This window comes from Pagrus pagrus, assembly GCF_965226575.1.
Source record: "Pagrus pagrus genome assembly, chromosome: 12".
Classification (NCBI taxonomy): domain Eukaryota; kingdom Metazoa; phylum Chordata; class Actinopteri; order Spariformes; family Sparidae; genus Pagrus; species Pagrus pagrus.
In genome coordinates, this window is record NC_140196.1 from 11,129,684 (window position 1) to 11,151,325 (window position 21,642).

Below are 21,642 nucleotides of genomic sequence, written 5' to 3' on the forward strand. Positions count from 1 at the left end.
ATGTTGTTTTTTTGTTCATTTTAATTGTGTTTTTGCTTTACAGCGCTGTCGTAGGACTGCTGTGAACCTTGTCGTGTGGCATTGGCGCCACCTGCTGGTGAAATCAAGTATCGCACAGTAAACACACTTGCGTTTCTTAGCAGGACTGTAGTTTGGTCCAATATGTGATGGTGATGCTGTTACACTGTTCTCATTGGCTTTACTGCCACACACACACACACACACACACACACACACACACAGTTTCCAGCTACATCTAAACCTCACCTGTCTTTCCAGAGACCAAAGCAAACTGTGATATGTTGATATTTTGGAACAACTAGCAGCTAAAGTGATGCTTTAGCCTAAGGGAGGGGGGAAAAAAAGGGAAAAGTTCATTGATAAAACAAGCATTTATGTGAAACTAGAGCGGGAAACCACCGCCAAGTGTAGCCTCTGACAGCGTGGGCGATGTATGACACGCAGGCCTACTTTTTGGGCAGCCTATCTGTGAACACCCACACTATAAATTCCTCCCTTTGCACACTGAAGCCACAACAAAGTAGTATCATTTTTACCTGTCGTGTATTGTCTCGACAGTTTTTTTTCTCCTTCCCTATTGTTCGTGTCTGTTGCTGGTAATTTTCAGGTGATTTTGAAAAAGTTTCCAGCTTATTGAACACTGTGATAGAATATTAAACAGACAAATTAGTGAGTCACATTACCTCATTTCCAGCCATGAGTAATGAACGATCTATGACTAGATCAAGTGGTCAGACCCATTTTCATTAAGGGTGCATTATGAGTCAGCTTTGGCATTAATTGTATCCAAAAATGTTGACAAATTAAGAATCCTTCAGTCATTTTCAAACTAATTGAGGCACGAATAAGTGAGCGCTCATTCAAGCTGTTGTCTGGTGGTCACACACGCTGCGATATGCAGAACAACAATAGATCACCAGGAAGTTAAACCAACTGGCATCTGCGGTGTGACTGTGCTACCACTGTGGGCAAGTGGGTAGCAGTACTTCCTGTTGATGTTTTTAACATGATGATAATCAGTTCAGAACTGCCAGGTGCCATCCTTTCTCTGTAACGGCGCCATCCATTGGCCTTCCTAGGTCATCTTGCTGGTTTTCTGTTCAGCTTGTGTCCTCCTTGGTGGCAGAGTACTGAACTTGTAGGGTCGACAGGAAGTCCCCAGAGTTGGGTCCAGGTTGTCATTCTCATTGGTACCACTGTCTGTTTCTGTCCCTGAGGTTTGACGAGCTTCTCAACGGAGGTCCTGATGTCTCTTTCTGGTACAGCCGTGCTGAAAGCTGGATCTTCACCTGGTACTGGGAATGTCTATTAGGCGAGGCTGGTGTCTGGACAACCCGATCCGATGGTGTCAAGTCACAGATGATGCTCTGATGGTGGAGAGGGCGACCATCCAGGGTGCAGGGAAGGTAAAGGCCCTGAGTGTGGCCGGTGTGACCAACCCTCCCCATCTCCTCACTGCCACTGGATTTGTTTCTCTGCTCCTGAGAACATCATGGTGCTGAAGGGGCGGATCTTGGTGCCCTCACATCCTTCAGGCAGATGCATCATCAGCACAGGGAATTTGGGAGATAGAAGCAAAGTTACTCTTAAAGATGGTTGAAGATTAAAGTAAATCTCTTATGTGCATATTGCTTTTATTGTTTTTATGATATTTTTTCATACTTTTGCCCAATTTTCTCTTCTATCTTATTCTTCTGGACTTGCTTTTAGCTTCATTTTATATTTTATTGTGCTGTTGCTTTGCACTAATATACCAAGGCAAATTCCTTGTTTGTGAAAACCTTCTTGGCAATAAACCCAATTCTGATTCATATCTGAACCAAGAGCTCGTTGTCTCTTCCCCTCTGGGTGATGGCAAGAAAACACAAAGTCACCAACTTTATTAGTCATAGTGTGCATAACTGTTAGTTGCTATTCAACAGAACAGTAGTGGCTCATCTCTGAGAGCCATCATGCTTATTAGTTTGCAAATATAAAGTCCAAGTAATTGGTGTTCAGGACAATCTGTTATAGACATAAAAATAGCAAGATAGCATGATATCTTTAATTTCTTAAACTGCCTGATCTTCAATTAGATCTAAAAAATGTAGTATTTATTACTATAATATACTTTTCACCTCCTCCAGCTTTTACACTGTTCCTGGACCAAATATCAGAATTTTCACCATTAGAGAAATTCCTCAAGAAAAACATAATCATGAATGTATTTTTCAAGACCTCTGGTTCCTGTACAGGAAAAACTTTACTAGATGTGATCAATAATGGACTTTTCTGACCCTGAGCCTTTAGGTACATAATAAAGTATGGACTATGTCCATTTTTTGCTACTTCTGACTTTCCCTCCTCTATGTTTTGAAGGACAATATTGTACTCTTTACTCCCATTTAAAAAAAAACCCAAAACATTAGTTATTAGTTATTTTGCATTTTCAAATAGTATTTTTTATCGGCAATCAGATAAAAAACAAAACAACAACAACAACAACAACAACAACAACAACAACAACAAAATAATCAGAAAAATGCTGAATATACTTATGGGTACTTTTTACAACACTACTCACAACCCTGTTACTGTTTCTATTTTTTATTTTTGCTTTGTTTTTTCTTGTTTTGTATCTCACATTCATAACCTGTGTGTCTGTATGCCTATCATTTTTAATTTCATTATTATTGTTTTGGCTTCATTTTCTTGTAATTGTCCGTCTGGAGTTGGACGACAGGGATGAGAGATAAGACCACTCAGGGTAGGCCTGCTGTTATGCTGGTTTACCCACTGATGCTGGTTAATCTGCACTCATTGGAATAGATCACATAATTATATTTCAGTGTAATGATTCACTGGTAATCTAAGACAATTTCAAATGGGCAGAAGGTTTATATCTTACCGTTTGTGCATTTCTTAAGAAAATAGGTTATTTCTTAAAAATCTCAACATTTCTATCTCCCATTCTCTTCCATCTTCCTCCTTGGTGGCCCATCATGTAATATTCCCACTGGGGTTTGGCTCATTTTGTGAGTACAGTCTGTTGTATATGCACAGTTTATTTAAGGGTAAGTATGTGCTGTCATCAGGCCACAGGAGCAGGATGTTAATGTCCTCATCATATAAAAATATAAGCCAGTGCTGGGATTAGAACCACACCTGTATCCACACAACACTGTGAGAGCGCGCTAAAAAAAAAAAAAAACTACAGGAAACTACAACTCCCAGCATTCAGCACGGGGAGCTTGGACAGCAGTGCTCGGCTCGCCTGGATGTGGAGCTGCTCCTGCTGCATTTGAGCCCCTACAGCGGGTCTGGGAAGCCGTCGATCCGCCGGAGAAGCGTTTTTGAAACAGCGAGGAAACACAGCGTGGCGTTTCTTTCTCACTGCGACCCTTCAGACGGGCTGCTTCAGGATGGGGAATGGCATCAATAAGGTTTGACTGTCATCTGTTGCATGCGACTGTGGTGTTGAGTTGACGCACACGAGTGGCGCACGGTGGTTCGGAGTGGATCTCGGGAGGTGATACACACCTGTCATCTTCAGTGGAGACTTTGGGATGTGCAGCAGGAGTCTGCTCAACATAACTGAACATAAACCTCGTTAACTTAAAGTGTTCCAGACATTTATATTGTGGTTATTTTTCCCACGCACATGATCTTAAGTTTATATTTGAACCATGAGCTGTTATTTCTAATTATCACCTCATATGTATATATATGCAGGGTGTCATTTGAGTCAGCTGTTTTGCTGTTCTCTCAGCTGTTGTGTCACCTCACTGTATATGCTGCTTTCACTATGTGTGCTTCAAACTTCCACACTAATATCTCTGTCCCTACAGGTCCTGCCTGACTTGTACTTGGGAAACTTCAAAGGTGCGTATAAGTGTATTCCCTCTTGACTCATTTGGATTTCATGCATACGACAGCACACATCCATAGTCTCTCTTTCTCCTTTTCTTTCTTTCATTCTGTCTTTCCGTCTTGCTTCCTCAGATGCAAGAGACCGAGAACAGTTAGCCAGAAACAACATCACGCACATCCTGTCCATCCACGACAGCGCGGCTCCCATCCTCCAGGTGAGACACTCCCTCCATCTCCTCCTACATGACGACCTTTCCCCCCCTCTCATATTTCCCATCCATTTTTAAGGAGAGTGATGAAGCAAGAGGCCAAACAGATCTGATTGGCTGAGCCCCCCCCCCCCCCTCTTATCAGTGCACATGACTGGAGCTCTGACACAGTCCACGAACCGGTTCGTCAGGTTGTTCGGGAGGAAGCTGCGTCTTGAAAAAACAGCTGTCCCCAGAGTGAATAAACAACAAGCAGGGCAGTTTCTTCCTCACTCATGTGATTGTTGGAGGAATCAGGGGGGAATGAAATGCCAGTCAACAACAGCTGGTTAGGTCAGTGTGCCGAGTTGTGTGGGCTACTTGTGTGGGTTTGAGAGTAGGCGGTTGTTCTTGCCTCAGCCACTGTGGACTGTGCAAGTCTCGCTTCATTATTATTTTTTCCAGGTTATCGACGTGGATGTGAAGTTTCTGTGCAGGAGCAGCTTCTGTTCTCAGTCATTTAAAAAAAAAGGGACGTAAACAAATCTGACTGCGAATCAGCTCAAAAACGCCTTTTTACCTGAAGCACTGAAACACTTTATACTGAAACCGCTGCTGTGCAGTGACATTTATCACCTGCTGCTTATTGATTTGCGTTGAATGCATCGAGGGCAAGTGACTGCCGACTGTGTAACTTGTGTACTTTGTCCCTCAGGAGATGACCTATCTCTGCATTTCAGCAGCTGACCTGCCCACACAAAACCTGTAAGTACCAAACTGTGCAGCACAGAACAATGAAAGGCTGAGGCACAGAGAGAGAGAGAGAGAGAGAGAGAGAGGCTGTGCTGCGTGGGCGTCTGAGGTTCATTTTCTTCCAGCTAACGTGTAAATGATATGCTTTCACCGGGCTCAACGTTTAACTGTGAACTTGTTGTCTGACTGGATCACAGTAGCGCGGCTGGAGTCAACTCTCGTTTCTTTTTGACATGCATAAGCACACGCGGGGGCTTTTATGTAACGTGAGAAACTGGCAGAGAGAGGAAAAACATGAAGGGTGGTGCGTGCATCGCCAAGGGATACCCTGGTTTGACACACACAAATCTTCTTTGACCAAATTTCAGGCGGCCTGTTAGCAGGAAGGAAGTCTCGCAGCTCAGTTTTGCAGAACCCCTTCACCCCTATACACACATGAACACACACACACGTATGCCCTTTTTACTCTTTATGCCCTGGTCGCTTCTTGCGCTCTGTCTCTGAGGTGTTTGAAACCTGTTTTGTGACATATGATACCAACTCTCTCAAACCTGAGCAGAGCACACCCTCATCCTGATCCATCCAGGATTAGAAATGAGAGGGTTTGACAAGTCATGTGCAAAAACATACACAAAAATACACAACCAGTCCCCTGTTAGATGCGTGCAGGAGCTATAAGAGTCGGTGAAGACAAAGTAACAGCACGTAGTCGCAGTTCTTGCAGGGTTCTTGCTGTGTTTAATGTGGTCATGACCTATTCTAACCAGCACTTCTTTATGCTTCACAGGACTCAGCACTTTAAACAAAGTATAATGTTCATGCACGAGTCCCGTCTGAAAGGAGAAGGCTGCCTCGTTCACTGGTGAGAACAAGACCGCTGCTAACTGAACAATCATAGACATGTTGAATGTGTGAGATCAACCAAGTACACGAGTGAAGCCATGTGTAACTGCTGCACAGACGAGATTAAATGATAAGTAAAAGCCTATTCTTGAACTTCCCAAAACAGAGTACAGTAACACAATACAGTCGCATTGTGAGTGTGCAGTGTGGTAGCTGACCATATGTTCACAGGGGAAAGTTATATTTGGTAAGACAGAGGGTCTTCTCAGAAATACAGTGGAACAAGAGGCTATTAATAAGACGTGCACTGCCACAGATGTCTCGACTGTAATTAAAAACCAAAGAATTTAGGTTTTATTTTAATATACAGTGTTTAAAGTGTTTATGAAACCAGTTTCTTCACTGGAAAAATTATGCATGTCAAGTAAAAGTTCACCTGTCCGTCCCTCGCCTCTTACAGTTTGGCAGGTGTGTCCCGCAGTGTCACCCTGGTGGTGGCCTACATCATGACGGTCACAGGTCTGGGCTGGCAGGAGGCGCTGGCTGCAGTGAAGGTGGCTCGGCCCTGTGCTGGCCCCAACCTGGGCTTCCAGCGACAGCTCCAGGAGTTTGAGGCTACTCAGGCCGATCAGGTGAGTGTGGAATATACAACTGCTTTACGGAATAGACGTGGTTACTTTAAAGTCGAAATATGTAAGATATGGCCAGAATTTTTTTGTTTTATGCATTTGAAAAATGAACTCACTGCTGCAGCTGTCCTGTCTCGTCATATCACTTTGTACCGCACCAAGATGTGTGCAAGCCATGTCTAATGAGTAAACAAAGTAAACTTACAATTTTTTTTTTAAGATCTATTAATCTGAAATACTGTACTACACACTGTTTGAATTCCAGATCTCTCTTTTACCAAACTAAGACGGGCCTCATTGTCTCGTTAACTCATCGTAAGACACACTTCATTCAAACTCGACAAACTAATTAAACTCAGCTAGCTCTGCACCTCTGTGCACCTCTCTCCTGTCCCTTCCCGCTGGGTCTCCTCGTCACACTCCCAGTCAGAGCTGCTGTAAATCCCCTCCATACTGTACCTGCCATTTTCAAACTGGCATCCAGAGGCTGTGTTCAGTCCCAGTCTGGTTTCTAGTCGTGTCTTCCCAGTCATCCGAGGTCACGATCCAGCAAGACTAGGCCCGCTTGGCTGCACAACTAACTGAGCCAACTTGCTAACGGCAGCTTTTCTTTACAGCTAAAGATAGCTACAGCGAAGAGTATAGTTGGCTGCAGTATTTTTGGAGCTACCTTTGACAGGTGGCCACATCTTTCGCACCTTTTAAGAATGAGCAAACTATATATTTTTCTATTTTGTAAAATGTGTATCTTTTCTTTTCATGTAGTTCAGAAAATGGCTCCAGATGGAATATAAGGACAACCCCTTCAATGACGAGGCTGATATACATGACTTGCTCGTAAGGTCGTCTAAAATCAACAGAGAGGAGGAGAAAAAACAGCCATCTAACCCGCCTGGAGGCGTCTGATCACACCTGTTGATGAGAAGTTTTGCAGCTCAGTCCGGATTTATCTGAAGGTCTAATGTGCTTCGGAGTGGACTAAAGTCAGGATGTGCATCACCGCTGGAATGATCCTCTAAACATCATGGACACGAACACTGGAAGAGACCATTAAAATGTGCAGCACATATACATTTTTTTAAGCACTGATCGATGTGTCTGGTTGTTTTTTTTTTTCTTATTTATGAATGTTGTGAACTTTTTTTGTACTGTGTCGCGACGATTTCAAGTTGTGAAATAAAAGGAGTGAAGTCAAGTGTTGTTGCAAGCTTGTCGGTCGGTGGGCTGCCATACTGAAGGTGATAAGACACATTCTGCTCTGTGTTTATGTCTCTGTTTCCTGGTTGTCTTCCTGTTTGTCTAATGTGCAGGGGAGGTCATGCATGGTGACACCAAAAACAACCAAGATCACGTTCTTTTGTCACCCTCAGCCTTGTCGACTGTCTTTAGAGACTTTAAAGCATTAAAACACTTTCATTTCACAAAAGTGAGATATTATGTAGTAGTCTTTTAAATACTGCAGATATCTGGGTATGTGCATGGATAGCCACTGGAGGGCAGTAATAAAGTAGAAGAAAGGCCTAACATACATTGAGCATGTGGTTTTTCTGACATTAGCTCATCATGTCTCACCAGGACATCATAAAAAAATACACTAGAAGTTTCTTGTCAGCAGTTTGTCACTGGAAATTAGGTTGAACTCGCAGGTTTTTTAGAAAAACAAAAACATGTGGGGGGAACATTTAAGTGTCACAGGTAATTGTTCCATTTCGTCCCGGTGTCTGCTCTAGGGTGTCACTAGAGGGATTCCCCACTGCAGTGCTGCTGTGTGGGCGCTGAGTTTCAGAGAAATGAACGCCCGATTGCTGCGCATCTCCTCTTGAACTTCTCAGAGCCCCAGAGGCTCCTCCCTGTCACAAATCAAGATGTGATAACATTTAAGAGTAGGACACCGAGAGAGCTTGAAAACAGATTTCAGCGGGGGAGCTCACACGATCAAAGGTAAGCAGCAGCAGCAGTAGCTCCTTTTTTAAAAAAATGTTTTTTTAAATAATTGATGGTCTTTTCAACATCATAAGTAATAATTAATGAGCAACCTGTAGATTCAGTCACTCTAGAATCTCAAGATAACATTAAGTCTAATACAGTTTGTCACTCAACTTGTGATCATAAGTTAAAACAATGTTTTAATATCTGATAACAGTAAGTTCAAGAGACGTGATAAGGTGTCATTAGCATGTATTCCACCATGCATTGTGGTTGTGTCAAAACTCTTTCCTGTACTTTAATTATAGCTACATGACCGGTGGTGTTGCTATTCATGCATGTATCTTAAATGAGTCACATTTCTTTTCTTTGACAGAAATGAAAACAGATAAACGTGATTAAGACAGTTGCTCTCTTGAGCATGTACCCTTATGCCCTTGCTCGTTGCTTTCTAAATGAGTATAGCCAAAAAATGTCACAACCATGGCTACATAACAAGATTAAATGTATTTTAAGTGATTATTACAACTGCAGGGCTGCAGGGGAGAAGCTATGTGGAGCACTAATTTACCCTTTCTAAAGCAATTTTGAGCTGAACCTAATATTTATCTTCTCAGGTTCATTTAAATGAGTGAATCTTTCATTAGAAAAAGAGTCAAATCAAACATCTGTGTCTTAACATCTCTGTTAACAGGCTCTATTTAAACCTATCTTGCAGAGATGAACCTGGACGAGGACAGTGGCCTGTCAGTCAGCTGCGGCAATGGCAAACTGAGACAGTGGCTGATCGATCAGATCGACAGCCAAAGATATCCTGGCCTGATTTGGGAAAACGATGAAAAATCCATCTTTAGGATCCCGTGGAAACATGCAGGAAAACAAGACTACAACAGAGAGGAGGATGCTGCGCTGTTCAAGGTCAGACCATCCCACCTGTCTTTGCTTCTGACAACTGCATGTTAAACTCACCATTGCATATACAAAATGAAGTTACTCTTAAAAGCAGGTTTAGATTTTGTTCCGTTAACTTCTTGGCACATATGCATGACTCAAAAGGAAGTTTAAATGAGTGTGATCAATGCATGTTTCAGGCATGGGCATTGTTTAAGGGAAAATATAAGGAAGGAGTCGACAAGCCAGATCCCCCCACATGGAAGACCAGACTACGCTGTGCTCTTAATAAAAGCAACGACTTTGATGAGATAGTGGAGAGGAGCCAACTGGACATCTCAGACCCGTATAAAGTCTACAGAATCATTCCAGAGGAAGCCAAAAAAGGTAAGTGTGTGTAAATATGATCAAAAATAGAGTCTAGTTTGTGAGGATTTCATTTAGCCCCACATATATGTGGTGACAGATGAGGAGCAAAATCTTTTATATGGTTGAAATTTGATACCAAGCAGCGCTGGTGCATGCACACAGCGTTTCACACAGCATCTCACATTGTTTATAGACTATTGGCATTTTTTTCACACACATATGCACCACTGCAGTTGATTCTGATGAGGCAGGAAGCACAAAGGAAGCCAAAGCATGTACCAAAAAGGCCGTAGTGCTTTTTTTAGAGGGCTTCGGTTACTAAGTGCAGGGTGCACATAACACAACCAAACGACCTCCAGCCTTGCATAACTAAGTCTTTGCCATCGTACCTTTTGTCGACAGCAGAGCACTTCTTGTTATCAGTGCTCGCGCTTAATAGTGGAAATGAGCAAGATTTAGATTAGGTTTTTGTCAGCTGCACACACTTGACACCCCGTCACACGTATGAAGATAGCAGGACCTCACAAGTGCATGAAACATATTCACAGTTTGAATTAGGTTAGTTGTTTTCACACAAATTAGGGCCTCAGATATTCTTAGTTGAGTGTTAATCTGTACACAAAAAAAACCTGTTGTGATAAAGATGTTCTTGCTTCTTTGGAAAATATGAGCTGTAATTGTGTATAAGCAATGTCTTCATAGCAAAGCATGGGCAATATTGTGGATCAAATATCTGACAAATGTACCTTTTTGTTTGGTACATTTACAGGAATGAAAATGGGCAGTATGGAGGAGACACCATCACATGTAAATTCCCTCGGCTACATTCCTCCATATACGTCTCTGCACAACCAGGTCAGCATGTGGCCCGAGCACATAATCTGCAATAGTGGCAAGTGTCTTGGTTTAATGACACCTTCTCTTGCTGTGCTCCTCTCTCAGGTGTCTGGTTACATGCTCTCTCAGGAGAGAAGGGACTGGAGGGATTACTCACCTCCAGAACAGCAGCCTCTTCCTCCATCACATCACCACGGGCCACATGCAGAGGTGCAGTATGGTCAGTGCCACTACCCGTCACCGTTCAGCCGGGCTTGGCCTGGGTCACACACAGAAAATGGTAAGATGCGACGGCACACACGTTATTGATACAATGCTTGTAGCTCTAAAACTGTTTAGATAGATGTTGGCTGTGCATAAGAAGTGTGACTGTAAGGCTCAGCAGGTATACAGTGAGATACACAGTCTATCCTACATTTAATGTGGCCTATTTTATAGATTTTCATCTTATTGCAGGAAAATTTGCATTATTTTTCAGTTCTCACAAATATCTAAAAATTTTTGTCGATTTCCAACCACAGACGCTTCACTGTAACATCCTGTCAGTCTGTTTATCAAACAGGCCTGAAAGGGAATAAAATTGTCACTTTAATGACGCAAAATATAAAGAGAGTATGTCATCACGCTGATGTTTTTCATCACGTATCTCTCGAATCTGTCTATGAAGTGATTCTAAACAGGTCATAAAGTAGTATCATCAGCACTCTTTGACACAAACAAGACACAAACAAGAACAAGGCCTAGGTTTGAAAAGCCTGTGTGAATCATTACAGCAATATCAAGATAGAAATGACCATAGATAGATTTATGAATCAATTGTTTATACCTTTATTTACACTGCACATGTATATTTAGTGGCCATCATTTGAAAACAATGTATATATATATGTGTGTGTAGATTCAAATGTAATCATTCGATCTTTCCATGTCGACAAAAACTGATCGTAGCTAGGCATTATTTATTATTATTTTTGCGGGAACAGCACAAAATTAAAAGTAATTGCACCAGAGTCGGCTAGCAACAACAGAACAGCCAATAAAAATCACAATACATGTAAGTCGATCACTGTGAGATGAACAGAATCAGTATGATAGAAACAATAAACACATGTGATGACATTTTTGTGGCCGTTTTAACCAAAACACGAAGCTGGTTTTAAACACTGCGAAACTGGCTAGGTATAGAGTTCCACTTCTCCACCGCTATAATCGAGAAAGCACATTGACCAAAGGCTGTCTTTCTGAAATGTTCTCTCCCAGTCTCCCCTAGTAGATGCTCTAGTCTGCTAAGATAAGCCAGGCATCCTCTAAGAGGAAAGGGGGTGAGACTGTGAACAATTTTTTGAACCAACCATCATAAATCATTATATCAGGCACGTATCAGAGTGAAATCATCCACATCGAGGAAATGATATTCGATACTTGTAGTAGTAAAGTCATTATGCTAAGTACCACGCACATGGTGTACTGGACAAGAAATGTGTGATGAATTAAACAACACTACACAGCATACTGTATTTGTACATGCGATTGTAAATGCTGATATATATAAGCAGACTGAAGGCGTGGCAGGAGTGAAGTCGCTGGGAAACACACAGTTGTTGATTCAGCAGCCATGCAGAGCTGAGCAGCGGTCTGTGCAGAAAATAGTGCAAAATTTGTTTATCTGGTTGTTTGAGTTGTTGAGACATGCGACATCTGCGCCCGCCTGATTCTCAACACATTCATGTATTTGATGTGTTTTTTCACCCATTCTTGACTTGATTTTGTTCCAAATTAGACAAGATGAATTGTGATTTTTGGATCTCACTACTAAGTTACATATGAGAGTGCTGCAGCTTCACTGATTTTAGCTTTAAGATGAAATCATGGCTAAAATCAACCCAATCATGTATCCATCGCGCATGAAAGCAAACACTTAATCTTATGAAATCTGTTTGTTATTGTTGTGTTTTATTGGTCTTAAATCTTGTCTTGTTGTTGTTGTGAGTATTGGAGTTGTTGATGTTCTTGTAGAGTGAATATATATTGTCTTGTAACTGTGTTTTTACACTATAGTGTAAATTATTTTAACATTAGCGTTATATATATTATATAATATATTATATATATATATATATATATATATATATATATATATATATTATATAAAAAGAATTTTCCTTTGTGGGATTAAAATAGTATAATAAATAAATAAAAAAAAAAAAAAAATCTCTGTCTCCTGCCCAGGGACTACAGATGCAAATCACCTTATAGCCAACTCTGGTACAGCTAAGAAGCTGCGCACTGTCCCTGTCAAATAAACAAACAAACAAATACATAAATGTCATTTATTCTGTGCAGGTTTTCAGCTCTCCTTCCACACCTACCTTTCAGAGTCCCAACAGCCCGTGTATGCAATGGACCACAACAATGCCATAACTGGTAAAGAACCATCTCTGTCTCATTTAAAGACATGCTTGTTTCTTGAATATATTTGCATGTGCAGATAAGAAACTACAAACACCTACTTACTTCCCCATTCTGAGCAGCAGGCCACGATAGTAAGTTTCTTATCTCTGGTGTTGACAAATTAAAAAAAAAATGGGTTTAAAAGATGCTCAGAATGATAACAGAGAAGTGTCTAATACTCGGAGAACTGAGTTTTATTTAAGCTTGACCTTTCAGTGCCTCCTTCTGCTCAGGCTCAAACTGTGATGTGTGTTTCCCATGTTAAACGTTTCTCTCTTTCTTCCAGATGTCAGCCTGCATGTGTCCCTATACTACAGAGAGTCTTTGGTGAAGGAGGTCACCACCACCAGCCAAGAGGGTTGTCGTATCACCTCTTCTTCCTCCTCCTCTCCATCCTCTTCCTCCTCTTCTTCCCCATGCCCAGAGGATAAGTTTCACAGCGGGGCAGAAGTCATTCTTTTCCCATTCCCATACCCTGAGTCTCACAGGCAGGGTGCTGACATGCTTCCTAATGTACTGGAGAGGGGGGTGGTTCTGTGGATGGCGCCCGATGGGTTATACGCTAAGCGCCTCTGCCAGGGACGAGTGTACTGGGAAGGACCCCTGGCTCCATATCTGGATAAACCCAACAAGCTGGAGAAGGAGCAACCATGCAAACTGTTTGACACACAGCAATTCCTTCTTGGTAAGCACTGATATGTTTCTGTAGCGTTCTGTCCACGCACATATCATCCAGTTTGATACAATATCTCTGCAATAAAACTACCTAACCATCCTTACCAAAGAAGCAATATTATAATATAAAAGTAGTCAGTTACAGATAAAAGTCCTGTGTTTAAAATTGTGTTAATCTAAAGAATATGTCAACAAATACAGCTTCTCCTCTAAAGCCATATTTAATGCCATTTAATAATTATTACTAAATTGTCATTTATTACCTTGTGGATGCTCACAGGATGAGTCAACAGGCACAGTGTTAAACACCTGTATCTGCCTACAACACTATAAGTTGTTATAACCATTTCTTAATTGTTTGTATACCGCTTACACACGCCATTACCATGTAAGCAGCTCACTGAGTGGAATCAATTTGAGACTTAAAGCGGCTCCAAGAAACTTTAATTCTGTAGATTCTGGCGGTCCCTGTGGACAAAAGTGGTATGAGCACCACCGCCTCCTGTCAAGATCTTGATTGGGTTAGCGTCTACATTTGTTTTGGAGTGAAAGAGACATGCAATATATTTCTAATATTTAATACACACAGCTGCTTGCAGGGATGCATAATGATGAGGTTATGTATCTATTTGCGGCTATGTAGGATCAATAACTGTACAATGACAATGGTGAACAACGTAAACATTTTAGTGTTGTTCATGCACCTAGCTTATGTAATCCTACAGCTGACAGATTCGGTTGCTCGATAACATTCATTTTGTTGAGCTAAAGCTTAAGTTATCAATGAAACCTAGTAATGTTATTATGTCTTAGAAATAATTAGCCAACAGTAAGATAGAGTAGTAGCTCAGTAGCCAACATAAAATGTTGCGTTATAAGCCAGTTGTTCTGCCGCTGTCTGGCAATACAGAAGTATCCACTGCCGTACCATCAGACTATAAAGCAGCTGCTTTTTTCTCAGTCTGGAAGAATCCTCAATTAATCTGAAAATAAATTATTTAATTTTCAGGATCTTACCTAGTGGCAGGCATTTAGAAAAACTATACAGAAGTAGTCAATCTTCTCGCTGACAGTCTTGTGTGCTTTTGTAGGTTCCTTTAAGTATGTATGTTTAATAAACAGTTTGGTAGTGAATGAAAGTAAGTGAATAAAAGAATAAATCTCCATCATCGCATCCGACGAAGTAGAGGCTCTTTTTTTCAAGATAACAGATAACCACTTCAGGCATTTACAGTAAGACAACTGATGTCGATAATTGCTGTGATGATGATGATAACGAAGGAGAGGCTGCAGGTGCTTTAGCTGGGTAAGTCCCTCTCAGTATGGAGGTAGCACTAAGAAGCAGATTCTCAGCAGGGGGCCAGAGCGTCCCCACCCACCACCTGTGGTCCACCACACGGCATGACAAGGTGGTGTTCCTCTATGCCATTTCACATCGAAATTTCCACCATCCTCGTCTGTGGTTTCCAGACAAGTCATGATTAGGGAAAATGTTGTGTGAGCAATTTGGAGTTTTTTAATGTTTATTTACTGTATATTTTAAATGTGACATGTTGGGGGGTGTGAGAAGTAGCACATGCTTGGTTTGTTGTGGCTGATGTACCTCATTCCCCTCTTTTGTCTTGGTCTTCTTCTTCAATCAGAGCTGCAAGACTTTGTCCATAATGGCCGACATTTACCGAGACACCAAGTGGTGCTGTGCTTTGGAGACGAGTACCCCGACCCACAGCGGCCAAGGAAGATGATCACAGCACAGGTACTAACACAGTACAAATCTTTACCTGGGAGTTGGATGCATTTTGTGGCGGTGAAAATGTGTTATCATTACTCTGACAGCCATATATGCACATTGGCTGATGCATATAACCTATGGTTGTTATGTTGTTAGCAATATAATACTGTCTTACTAACACAAAATACAGTAACAGCCAACTTATTTAGACAAAAAATGTAGTTGAGACATATAATGGCTACTGCGGCTACCATTAGATAGTTAGCTTTATTAGCAGTGTGGTTGGCAGTCTGGACTGGGAGTGCAGGGCACTGGGTGAGTGTTGGTGTCTACACAGCTAGCATAGGAGCTTTGGACCGAGATGGGCCAGAGGGGAGAGTACTTATGTTCCCCGGGTCCTATGTTCCCTGATTGGGGAACCCTAACCCTAACCCAACCCTAACCCTAATCCTAACAGCGGGGAACATAGGACCCATTTTCAAAAAAAAGGTCCTATGTTCCCCTGTCACATACAAAGCGGGGAACATAGGACTCGGGGAACATAGGGATGATCCCGGCCAGGGCTAGCTGTTTAGCGTGCTAACTTTAGTAGATATCTCACAATATATAGACGTCATAATGTCAAAAGTGATAATTCTTTATTTATTATATTTATAGTAGTAGAGTCAGACGGACAGACACCTAGCAAAACATTGATACATTCATTTTATATTTATGGGCAGTAAATCATCAAATTAAAGTTTATTTTCTTTTAGAAAGTGACTAGAAAGCTGAAAGAGATAGTAATGAAACAGAAAAGAAAACTTTTCTGTCTTTTTCAAGACAGTCGTGTCTGTGAGAACTGATCTCTTCCTTCGTAGGACACAATAGTATAACATGATTCAGCAATCACACACATATTTCATACAAAGGCCTAATTTCGTTTTAGGTGGAGCCGGTGTTCGCCAGAAAACTGGTGTACTATTACCAGCAGAACAATGGCCACTACCTGCGGGCTTACGACCACATCCAGGAACAGAACACACCTCCAACAGTCGACTATCCCTCTCAGAGACCTCTGCAGCACATTCAAGAGTGACATGCACACACACACACGTACGCACACACACGTGCAGGATGGAATAAATGTGAATGTAAACCACTGCCCGTTCATCGCGCCTTGTGACTGCAGTGCTGTGTACTGTAAATGATAGAAGCAGCCGTCATGGTTCTGAGGGGTAGAGATGGGGAAGACCCTGTTGTTTTCACTTGCACACCTATGTGTCGTAGTCTTTGTGTCTGTGACTGTGGAGGAATGTGTGTTTTTTTTTTCTTCACTCTACAAGTATTATTGTGACAGTGTGAAGGATGCGGTTTGAGGGTGGGGGGATGAGGGGAGCGGAGGGCGACTGAGACAGGAAGTACTAGCACAGGTGCACAGGAAGAATGGCCCCTACAAACACTGATATGTAAAAGGGACAAAACAGAGCATGAATGATTACTTATTGTAATTGTATTTATTGTATTTTACGTGGTACTTAACATTCACTTAGATGAGCAAGTGAACAGTCAACAGTGCCATAGCATCATCTATTACAGACCTCAATTCGGGGTTTTTTTGAAAAAAAAAAAAAAAAACCTGAGAAACTGATGTTATCACTGGTCTGGTGGTGTCGTAGAGGAAGCTGTTATCACAAATTGCCTACCTCTGGGCTGCTACGTGTAATGCAGGGCACACTTCTACTAAATCTGTTTCTACTGAATCTGATCAGCCCAATATATCTGGTTCCTTTTAATTATATCAAACTGACGAAAACAAAAATCACAAGAAGCAGTTTGCAGGTGGTGATCAAGATGAATCAACTTTTTCGCTTGCAGTCCGTCTTATGTACAGTTTTGAAGTTTTGAGTATTGATAGGGATTTTAAGCCAGTATGGGTTTGTCTTCATATGTATCTAGTGGTTGTTGGCATTGAAAATCAAAACTGTGTGTTAGGTTTTAAGTGGAGATGTTTTTTTTAAAAACTTTTTTTATTTTTAATGTACAGAAAAATGCAAATCACAGAATACAATAGTGGTTTCCAGCCTGGTGCTTGGGACCTCATGTAAGAATATCTTTAAAGTCACCAGATGATTACAGAGATAGTACAAATATGTATTTTTATTTGTTATATAAAATGATCTTTGATTCTGCTTTATTTTTGCTTTGTCTTATAAAATGCTGTACAGTTTTATGTTTTCAAGTTTCTGAAAATTATTTAAATGAAACATAGGCTTTTGATAACTTTGCCAGCTCGCAGCTTGATTTAGAAGATCGCAAGATCATGTTCAAGCTATGTGTTTGTGGCCAATCACACACAAAACCCTGCTCCTCCCATGGGAAATGATTTGGGAAACAATTTGTACAGTAGTTAAGGGGGAGAGACAGATAGATAGACATCATCTCACTCAATATACTTAACCAACACCAACATGGTCATCACCTCGGCACAAAAAAAGTATTAAAAAGGTGAAACTCACAACAAATTTGGCGTTATTGACAACTGCAGTTAAGAGAACGAAGAGTTAGTCAGTTCTGTGAGCTAGCTAATATACGGGACCGGCTCTACAAGGTTTCGGTCAGGGTTTTGGTGAGAGTTAAACAAGAGGATGTCACAAACGCGACTCGGGGGTTTACAGTCTTTCTAATGACGTATTTATGCAGCGTTATTTTTAATTAGTTTTATGACAAACTGTGACTTTATTGAGTGAATTGATGGCACAATTCAAACAGGATCAATAAATGATTTGTCTCTTGCCATTCATGACCATAAATATTTTTTCTGAAATAAGGTCCGATGGTGGTTCAAGAAAGGGGGCGCAACGTTGCCTCTCTACGAGGAACTCCTGGCAGCTACGGCCTTGTTTTGGGTGTAACGACCAGCGAGTAATGGGGCTGTTTGTTTGAAAAACAACAATGGTGGCTCCTAGAGCGGTTAGAATAGATGCTGTAGTATGTGCTATATCAGAACTGGAGAATAGTTCTTTGAAAAAAGAGCAAAGAGTGGTGATGAAGGCTTTTGTCGTTGCAAAAGATATTTTTGCTCTTCTTTTGATTGGCTTCAGTAAGCCTTGACCTGACTTGACTGAAGAGGGTTGACTGGAAAAGTCACACTCATCCCGTAACTTGCGAGGAATCAGTACCTGTTCCTCTTGACCTGAAACTAGTGGCCTCACAAATGAGAAGAAAAACTACCTGCAGGTTTGGCCAGGGAGGAGGTTTTTGGTTCCCATGCCGGAGAAGCTGCTTAGGTTCACACACTGGATGTAACATCCACACAAAAACTGTCCTAACATCCTGAAAAGCTACTGAGGAACGTGTTTCTATCATAATACATACAAATCTGATAGTCAGAAAAATTGAATTCCTTGTGCTGGTTAGTTGTTAATGGCTGATGACGCAGTACAAGGGATGAAGGTTTTGTTATGTTTTTCATCTGTGGTCCAGAGTTTCGATCTCTGCATTTACTTCCTTCACACTTAAACCACATCACTTTCACAATTCAAAACTCTGACCAAAATCTCGGGCGGGAATGTTTTTCTGTTTCTCTGAGTGCGTGTGTGTGTGTGTGCGTGCGTGTGTGTGTGTGTGTGTGTGTGTGTGTGTGTGTGTGTGAACCAAAAATCCTTTCGCCCCTCAAACATCTCATCAGTCCCACTTATTCTGTGCTGGGCGAAGTTTAGTTTCACATTATATCACATTTGAAACTAAATTATATGTCAGACACTTGACTCATTCAAATTTAAATGAAAACGTGAAAACGTTACCAGCTTCATGTACAGTGCGCTATTTTGGTAAGAAGTGTGTGTGTGTGTGTGTGTGTGTGTGTGTGTGTAGTAAAGGGCCATGTGTGTGCATGTGTGTGGGTGGGTACAGGCTGTGTGTCACACTGTTGCGCTATTACTGTTATCAGGAATTGACATTTGTGGACTCAGGATAAAACATGTGACTCCCCCACCTACAACATCAGTGACTCAAACACAGACATGCACACCCATTTCACATCACTTGTTACAGTTACAGTAAAACATTCAGAAGAAGGTACAGAGGCAATCTCAATGTAAGCGTGAAATACTGAAAAAAATGAATTGTACAATAAATCAGAATAATGACAAGGACTGTAGATCATAAGAAGATCATAAGGAGATTGATTAATATAACATTTCCGTGTGGATAAATGATTTATTTTGAAATAAAGTTGTCAGTCTTCAACCGCTCCTGTCTGCTGTGCTGTTTCATCTTTGAGCCCTTTTTGATTTTCAATCGAATGGAGGGAGAATGAGAGAGTCATATTGGTAAGAAAAGGGCAAAAAAAAAAAGGAAAAAAAAAGAAAAGCACATTCACACATTTGCCATGGTGTTTCCCCCTCTGCAGGAAGCCACATCATTTGTAGTCAGGCTTCAGTTTTTCCGCCCCGTATGAGCCGTTACTCCAAGCGACGTCGCCTTAGCCCTTCACTCGAAGCTTTGGAACGGACGGTTTACTCAGCCGATGCCCTGAACATCACAAAAAAACTATTTTCCTGAGAAATGAAACTAACACACATCACTTTTTTTTTAAAAAGAAAGTGATGTTGGTTCCGTCTTGACTCAGCGACTATGATTAATCAGACCAACCATCAGGCCAAAAGTGATCAATCGTTATCATGATACCGTGTCAGTTTCTATGCTTATTTATTCCTCCTCAAAAAAGATGCAGCAAAATGGGTCACAAAAATTGCTGCATTTGGTATCAACACCGATCAAACTCATTTAGACTTTTGAGCTGACATTCTCTGATGCTACAGTTTGTGTCATAAGCAGTATGTTTAATTTATACATTAATGTATCACCATACACGACAAGCCTCCGAGGCAAGAAGGGTGAAGCACAAGAACACAGAAGCAATATTTTGCTGACATCTGCTGGTTAGTGTAGCTGCAGCTAAACAGAAAGAGAGCTGTGGCTCTAGAGGACGAATCTGATCGGTGAAGTCGGAAAAGAAGAACAAAAACATTTCCCTGCTCCTTTTTGTTTTATGATACAAAACATTTACTTGTGCTTCTTCTTCCTTTTTTTTCTTCTAAAATACTTGTCCTCTTAAATAGTTTTACATGTTCAGGCCTCTATAAATGACTTAACAACCGGAGAAGGTCGCAATCACTGAGAGGTCATAGAAATATGAAATATGTATATTTAAAATATATATTTGATGAGTAGTCTTGATTTGACTTCATATTGTTCTAAAGGATCCCAAACCAAAAATGTACCCACTGGTACTTCCCACAGTGAGGGTTAAAGCATGCTTAAAGAAAAATTGAGACTAGACATTTGTTGTGTATCTTGTCGAGTTGTGTATTTTTTTTGTGTACATTTTCCAACAGTGTAAAAAAAGAAAAAAACCCAGAAAAATCAGTATTTTATTCAAGGTAATGGTACGTTTCATTTGGTCATGTGTTGATATAACTTTAGGGAGCGAGTCACAGACTGAGGAAGTTACATTACATTTAATACTGCACATTACCTTGTCTGTGAACATATCTGCCTGAGTCACGTAGATCGATTTCCATCAGCAATGGTGGCTGTTTAACAGTGAAGAAAACAACTCCCATGATCCCACGCTGCTTACTTGTTTTTTTTTTTTTTTCATTTAAGTAAAACTACAAAAATCCTAGCATCAAAATATACTTCAACTACCAAAAGTAAAAGCAATCATCATCATCATCTCAGAAAAATTATCATTTCAGTGAAAAGTAATTATTAATGCATTATACAAATCACTTTAATGTTGCAGCAGGATAGAGCAGAACAGAGCTAATATTGATTACTTTATATACTGATGGGTAGCTTAACCTATAATAATATACAATCATTTATTAGTTGATTTATTTGTAATTAATAATCTGAACCTGCAAAGTAACTAGTAACTAATTAAGTGGAGTACAAAGTACAATATTTGCCTAAAAGTATAAAGTAGCATAATGGAAATACTAGTAAACTAGAGGTACTTAAAATTGAATGTAAGTACAGTACTTGAGTAAATGTACTTTGTTTCATCTCACCACTGGTCATACGTCATTCTTAGTGTTGTACGTATAGAGCCATGTCTGGTTATTGTAGTCTAAAAGCACTTGAGAAATTACATCCATGAGGAAACTTCACACCAATCTGTTCATAAAAAGGAGTATGGGAGTGAAAAGCAAGACTTTATCAAGACAAGACACCCAACAAGTATCAAAAATAACCTTTTTCTGCACACTGTATAGACATTACATTCTGCAATCACTCGACTCAACTTGCAAATTGGACGAGTGTCAGGTCAGATCCACTTCCTTTTTGAACCCTCCTCCCTGAGAACATACCTGTGGTAATTCTACACGAGACTCGACCCCGGTATGTTTGGGGTCAGATCCCTGCCTGGGAGTTGATGACAGTCCTCTTTAACCCTGTCGACTCTGGCTGATCCTGCTTGTTGACCCAC

At 40.9% G+C, this 21,642-nt stretch overlaps 2 protein-coding genes across 2 annotated transcripts; both read left to right on the forward strand.

Moving 5' to 3' along the window:
* Positions 1–3,258: 3,258 nt before the first annotated feature.
* On the forward strand, positions 3,259–7,478 carry dusp22b (dual specificity phosphatase 22b). The gene is made up of 7 exons (XM_084368739.1): positions 3,259–3,443; positions 3,849–3,882; positions 4,003–4,085; positions 4,774–4,823; positions 5,599–5,673; positions 6,115–6,286; positions 7,049–7,478. Exons 1-7 carry the CDS (start codon positions 3,423–3,425, stop codon positions 7,187–7,189), a joined length of 576 nt encoding a protein of 191 aa, XP_084224865.1. The 5' UTR covers positions 3,259–3,422; the 3' UTR covers positions 7,190–7,478.
* Positions 7,479–8,197: 719 nt separating this feature from the next.
* irf4a (interferon regulatory factor 4a) lies at positions 8,198–19,343 on the forward strand. The gene is made up of 9 exons (XM_084368388.1): positions 8,198–8,224; positions 8,928–9,127; positions 9,301–9,487; positions 10,239–10,324; positions 10,412–10,586; positions 12,650–12,730; positions 13,044–13,442; positions 15,076–15,188; positions 16,093–19,343. Exons 2-9 carry the CDS (start codon positions 8,930–8,932, stop codon positions 16,240–16,242), a joined length of 1,389 nt encoding a protein of 462 aa, XP_084224514.1. The 5' UTR covers positions 8,198–8,224; positions 8,928–8,929; the 3' UTR covers positions 16,243–19,343.
* Positions 19,344–21,642: the final 2,299 nt, after the last annotated feature.